The following is a 7,137-nucleotide window of genomic DNA, read 5'->3' on the forward strand; positions in this document are numbered from 1 at the left end:
TACTTTTTGCTGCCAGAGCTCCAGGGCAGGAGCTAGCTCTCTCCCTACCTGAAAAGGAAGGGATCAGAAGCTTAGGAACATACAAGCAAGAGTTTCATTGAAAGCCTCCAGCTAGGTCTCACTTGCTTGCATCTGCCTGAACTACTTCACTGACTGGGTGACTGAGAGTGCAGAGAGAGTCTTCTCCAGGGCAGTGAGGGAGTCACTGAAGCCTCAACCTGTACAGAGTGCAGGGGAGTCATTCATCAGACAGGCTGACTTGCCGCTGAGCAGGAACCTGTAGACTCAGTGCACCACCGGCAAGATGCTCCAACCTCACCTGCTGCAGAAAGAGATGGGCCTCAGCACCCGTGATCAACGTGGAGAACGAGTGATGTTCTTCTGTGAGGAAGACCACAGAGCCCTCTGTGATTCCTGTTTATCAGACCCAGAGCACAAGGACCACCAAGTCCTTCCCTTGGAGACAGCAGCTGACAAGTGCAACAACAAACTCCGGGAGATATGGAGGATCTTTCACACAAAAGAAAAGAAGCTTCAAACTGCATGGGACACATTGAGAAGAGGAGAGGCACAATTCACAGAGCATACCTGCACTTTGAAAGAGTCAGCTATTTCTGAATATGGGAAAATTCACGAGTTCTTACGGGATGAAGAATGTCAACACCTTGAAGAGCTACAGCAGCAATACAGAGACAATGCAGTCCAACTGGAGGACAAGGAGCATGAGTTGTCCAAACATACCAAGAGTCTGCAACAAATGATGCTCCAAGTAGAAGAGGATTTGGACAAGATGCCCTTGGAAATGATCCAGAATATGCCAGGCACTTGGAAAAAGAAAGAAGAGCTCCTACTTAAAAAACCACAGCTTTCCTGCCTTTCCTGGCCTACCTGCCCTGTCACAGGCATGAGAGAAATGCTCATGAGTTTCTACAAGGATTTCACTTTTGATCCTGAATCAGCCCATCCTCATCTCCTCCTGTCTGAAGATCTGAAGAGGGTCCAGTATGGAAGTATCTGTCAAGACCTGCCTGACAACAAAGGGAGACTTGACTCTGCTCTTAGGGTTTTAGGAGCCCAGGAATTCACCTCAGGAAAACATTATTGGGAAGTGGAGGTGGGTGACAAGACCGAATGGGAATTGGGCATCTGTAAAGATCCAGCCAGGAAAAAGGGGCTGATCTTCTCTCCTAAGCACGGAAGAACCATCCTAGGCTCCACATCTGAAAATGAATCCATTGTCTGGAAATCAGAAAAGGGCTATCATTGCAGCACATCTGGACACATAGTGGGCATTTTTCTTGATTATGAAATGAGTTATATAGCATTTTATGATGCCATATATGGATACCTTAATGGCATAATAAACATAGATTTTGAAGGGCCACTTCGCCCTTATTTCTGTGCTTTCCTTTCAAAAGATGAGAGCACTCCTGTTTCACTGATCATTTGCCCCAAGTGTCCATAGTAGAGGGCTTTCACAGATACTAATGACTAAGAATGACTTTATGAAAACTGAAAGAAGATAACACTGCCAGTGGCACTCTATTTCTTTGTATTCCTGTTGAAATGGTCAATAAAGCATGATTATTTAAACCAAGAAAGCACTTTGTTTATCCTTCTTGTCATAAAAAAGGACAGGTCATATTTTTTTTTTTTTCCTTTCCCTTTAGTGGCTGATCTTCCAGCACCTAATGTGAAAGGGGAGGCTTTCAGAAGGATAGGAGAAAAAGCGGGAGGAAAGAAAATGGGAAGGGAAAAAGTTCCAGGTAGAAAAGGAGGAAGAGCAAAATTTGCAATGCTAAATAATTGGAGGAATAAAGAAACAACCAAAACAATAAGGAAGCAAACAAATAAATAAAGAAAAAAAAGACAAGCTCTCTTCTTGAAGGACTAGAGAGTGGAGTATGCAAAATCTGTTGCTCTGAGAAAGAGAGAGATCTACTTGAGGATAAGAGCAGACTCAAATATCTTTTATTAAATTAGAAAATATGAGATATGTACAGGCATCAAGGTGTTGTGGAGGACTGAAATAAATCAGTCCTCAACTGAGCAGGAAACTGAAGCAAGACATTTTGCCAAATTCACTTTCATTTCGTCCTTCTGTTTTTCTACCCTTCTCTTGTAGAACTTTTTGTGCCTCTTCTGAGAGTTATCCCATTATGGAATACAATCCAGAACATGAGTGATATTGTCACCATGTGTCCAGGTTAAAGAGCATTTTAATTTGAAGCCAATTAAACTCAATCTGCAATGTTCTGAGAAATTGAAGGGTAAAATGACTGTGGTCTAAAGTATATAGGTGTGAACAGCATTGTGTATCTGTCATTTCAATGGAGTATTTTTAAAGGGAGAGCACTAGCCCCAGTGAAGAGAGTGGAAGCACTTTGCAAAGTGGGAGTTCTCACCTTCTGAGCAGTAAATAAAAGAACCTTCGTGGGGCAAACAATGAAAAAAATAATAAAATTAGCAATTTAGTTCTCGGCTCTTTGTGGCAAGAACCAAAAGGAGAAACCAATGTTCTTTCCAAGTTGAATATCTAAAAAGAAAGGAATCAGAAATAAGGTCCTTTTAAAAAATCTTTTATACATATACAGATATCTTAATCTGATGATTGAATCATAATTAGGAAATGAGGCAAAAAGGGGAAAATAAGGGGGAGGGATAGCAAAGGTTGATCCTTGTTTTCTTCGAAAAACCTCACAACCCAATGCCAAAAAAAATACACCTTTTTAGATCATAATTCAATAGAAATTACATCTAATAAACAAACATGGAAGCACAAATGCAAGATAATTTGAAACTTAATAATCTAAAGAGAATGAATAGGTCAAAGAAGAAATCATAGAAGCAATTAATAACTTAAAGACAATGGTGACAATGAGGCAGTCTAAAATTTATATACCACAGCAGTATTTAGGGGCCATTTTATATTTCTAAATGAATACATCTATAAAAGAAAGAATGAACAGTAAGTGAGTCAGGTATGCAGCAATATTAAAAAAAAAACCTAGAAAAAGAAAAAAATTAAAATCCTCAGCTAAATACCAAAATAGTAATACTAAAAATCAAAGGTGAGACTAATTAAACTGAATGTAAAAATAAATAAAACAGATGAACTAATAAACAAAACTAGAATCTGGTTTGATGAGGGGAAACAATCAAATTGATATATCATTGGTCATTTTGATTTTTTAAAAAAGAAAAGAACATTACTAGTCTTTAAAATGCAAAGATTAAATATACTACCAGTGAAGATAAAACTAAAGAAATCATTAGTAGTTATTTTGCCCAATTATATACCAATAAAACTGACAATCTAAGTGAAATGTAGAAATATTTCTTTAAAAAATGAAATCTCGGATTAACAGAATGTGAAATAAAATACTTCAAAAACTCTTAGAAAAAATGGATAAAAAGCTATTAATAAGAAAAGAAAAGAAAAAGAAAAAGTGAATAAGCCATCAATGTAAGCAATCAATCTTAGAAAAAATCCTCAGGAAATGCATCCACAAGTGAGTTCTACCAAATATTTAAATAACTCATTCCCAATACTATACTTTATACAGTATTTTTGAAATAAATGTAGTATATTTGAAAAAAAAAATGAATAAGGATTGGGTCTTACCACATTTCTTTTATGACACAAATAAAGTTTTGATACCTAAACCTGGGGGAACAAAATCAGAAAAAGAAAACTGTAGATGAATTTTCTTAATGAATATCAATGTAAAAAATGTCATCAAGGATATTACAATAATGTCACAAATATCCTACACCCTGAATAGGTTAATGTCAGACAACATAAATAGTCTATCAGCCAAGACAAACCCAGAGATAATGTGAACATAATTAATTTTCTGTGAGAGCCATATTTAAACTATAAAATAAATATTAATTTCTCATAGGTTACCTGAGCCAAAAAATATTTTATAGAACTAGAAAAATAGTAAAAAAAATCATGTGGATGAACTAAAAATCAAAAATATCAAGGAGATCAAAGAGCAAAAAAGTGATGGAAGGCAGGCTAACAGTTCCAGATTTTAAACTGTATTACAAAACAGTAATCAACAAAAGTCTGAAACTGAATAAGAAATAGAGTGATGCTATAACAGAAATGCTGTTACACAAAACCTTTTTAATGTAGATGCTGTTAGGCATGTATTGGATTTTTAAAAGGATGTTATAAAATATTTAAATAATAAAAAATAAAATGGTGGATCATAGAAAAATATAATAATATAATGCACAATACACAGTAGTAAATTTCGATAGTAATTGTTTCAAAACCCAAAAATTCAAGTCTTTGGGGCAAGAACATATTATTTGATGAAAATTGCTGAGAAAACAAGAAAGCAGTTTGGCTGAAACTAGGCACAGACCAGCATCTCACACTTATTAAAAGATAGGATCAAATTGACTACATTATTTAGACATAAAGATTGATGTCATTAATAAATTAAAGGACCAGAGGAAAAAACGTGCCTGTCAAATCTATGAATGAGGGAAGAATTTATGACCAAACAAGAAGTAAAATAGATAATTTTAATTATATGAAATTAAAAGCTTTTGGAAGGACAAAACTAATGCAGCCAAAATTAGAAAGAAAGAAAAGTTAGAATGTATTTTTGCAATAAATTTGTCTGATAAGACCCCATTTTTCAAATATATAGGGTACTGAGCCAAATTTATATAAAAATAAGTTATTGCCCACTAGATAAATGTTTATATATCAAAGGGCATATAAACAAGTAATTTTCAGAAGAAGAAATCTAAGTTAGCAATACTCATATAAAAATATAAATAACTAAAATGAAACACAAAGCAGTTGTGAGATATTACCTCATGTCTATCATACTGGATAATATGACACAAAAGAACATGATAGATGCTAGAGGGAATGTGAAAAAATTTGGTATGCTAATGCATTATTGGATTCTAGAGAACAGTTTGGAACTACTCACAAAGAGTAAACTAGGTGTAAAACTTTGATACAAAAATACTATTACCTGTTCCCTATACCAAAAAGAGCAAAGAAAAGGGGATTTTATAACAGTTCTTTTGTGGTAGAAAATTGTGCTGTAAGAAATGATGAATAGGATGACTTTAGCCATACTTGGGAAAATTAAATTTCATGCAAAGTGAAATGAGAGTTACCAGGAAAAATTGTAAACAATAAGAATAATATTGTATGGAAGATAAACTGTAAAAATACCTATCTTGGACAAGATAATGATCAAAGGCAATTTCAGAGGACCCATGATAAGAAATGAAGTCCACCACTAGAGAATTCACTGATGAACTCTGAATCCAGATTAAATCATGCTTTAAATCATGCTTTTAAACATCATTTCTTTTGTTTTATTTGTGATATGGCAATGGAATGTCCATCTGGGACCTTTCATGACTTGAAATTAAATGGTATTCAGAAATGCATCCCTGAAGACTATTACAGCTGAACACAAGCCATTGCATGTTTTTAATTGTTAATTAGAAAGAGCTTCCAACAGTATATTTTCAATTCCCGTAATGTATTCAATTACCATATACATATACATATACATATACATATATATATATATATATATATATTTAAAGCACCTCTGGATTAGTTATCCTGGGAATATAAAGATAACCCCCATCAAACAAAACAAAACAAAACAAAACAAAACTCTTCCAATCCCTATTCACAAGGAGCTCACTGGGAGGAGACAAACTGTACTTTTTTTTTTTTTTCCCAAGAGGATTCAGAAAAATCTTCTTTAAATACATATGGCAATTGAACTGAGTCTTGAAAGAATCTTGCGATTACAAGAGGTATAGATGAGAAGGAAAAGTATGACAATTATGGAAGACAAATTTTTTAACACATGGGAGCAGGAAAGAGATTACACACACACACACACACACACACAGGAGATGTATATTATTTATAAGAAACATTAAATAGTTCAATAATTAAAAATAAATATGGATTGGATTCATACAATAAAGGATTTTAAATGCCAAATAATAGAGTTAACATTGTATTCTATACATAGTAAAAAAGTTTTAGTTATTCCTTGAAGAGGGGAGTCATACATATAGTATTTGAATTGAGATGTTTCTGTCTCCAAGATTGGCACTCCACTCACAATTTCACTCTATTGTTCTCCTTTATACATAACAGTTATTTAATAAATGGTTGCTACATTGAACTGAACTGAGTCTGTATTCAATTTGGCTCAATGAATAATGAAAGTTCTTTCATCTAAGGATCAATCTAGGTGACTGTACTGAAGTTCAATTCTAGAGGAGAGTACTGTCTATGAGTTGATGGTTTTTTTCATCTATAATAATCTGTGAAATAGTCAAATCAGGCATGAAATATGTAATTTACATGAGTGATAATTATATGCATACTGAATGTAAACTTTTTAAAAAGATTATTCTTGAAGGTTTGGAAAGAAGAAAAAAAATCTATTGCTTCCTTATTGCAAAGCTCATTTCCTTCCTATTCCCTCATAATTCCCTCACATGCATATTTTTTTCTTCCTATCACTCAAGTGGGATCTTTTAATTTTCCAAAATGCATGTTGTTGGTTGGAGTACTTTCTAAGGCTGTAGCTACATTGTTGCCAGCAAAACAAAACCTGTTGAAAAATAAAAAAAATATATCAAACAGCTTTTTTTTTTTTTTGCAACTTGACACCAAATAACTGTTTTGACTGATTATTTTCAGGGAAGTGACAGGTTGTCTTTGCATAATATAGTCAATTTAGTACATGAATGATGCATGCAGAAAATTGAATGTTGCAAGTACCAAGCTTAGAATCACAGATTTATAGGGTTAGAAGAGACCTTATCAGTCATGTAGTTCAACCCATGTCTGAAATAAATTTTCCTCTATAATATACTTCACAAGTGATAAGGCAGCCATCCCTTAAAAATCTCCAACTAGGATGATCTACTACCTCCTCAAGCACTCCTCTACACCTTCAGATAGTTCTTATTGTTAATGAGATTTTATATTTTTCTTATCTGACATCAAACTTAAATTTATTTATTTACAAATTCTGGGACTATACAGAACAAATTGAATCCCTTTTTTACATAATGACCTTTAACTTACCTTATCCCAATGATAATTTCTACTCTGCA

General features: G+C 33.9%; 1 protein-coding gene across 1 annotated transcript; it reads left to right on the forward strand.

Moving 5' to 3' along the window:
* Nucleotides 1-304: 304 nt before the first annotated feature.
* On the forward strand, nt 305-1,465 carry LOC141561949 (putative E3 ubiquitin-protein ligase TRIML1). Its single transcript, XM_074301994.1, has one exon. It carries the CDS (start codon nt 305-307, stop codon nt 1,463-1,465), a length of 1,161 nt encoding a protein of 386 aa, XP_074158095.1.
* Nucleotides 1,466-7,137: the final 5,672 nt, after the last annotated feature.

This window comes from Sminthopsis crassicaudata, chromosome 3 (assembly GCF_048593235.1).
Source record: "Sminthopsis crassicaudata isolate SCR6 chromosome 3, ASM4859323v1, whole genome shotgun sequence".
NCBI classification, from domain to species: domain Eukaryota; kingdom Metazoa; phylum Chordata; class Mammalia; order Dasyuromorphia; family Dasyuridae; genus Sminthopsis; species Sminthopsis crassicaudata.

Bases quoted from the DNA above. Each gene is read 5' to 3' on its own strand.
- LOC141561949 (XM_074301994.1), top strand. From the start codon at position 305: ATGCTCCAACCTCACCTGCTGCAGAAAGAGATGGGCCTCAGCACCCGT.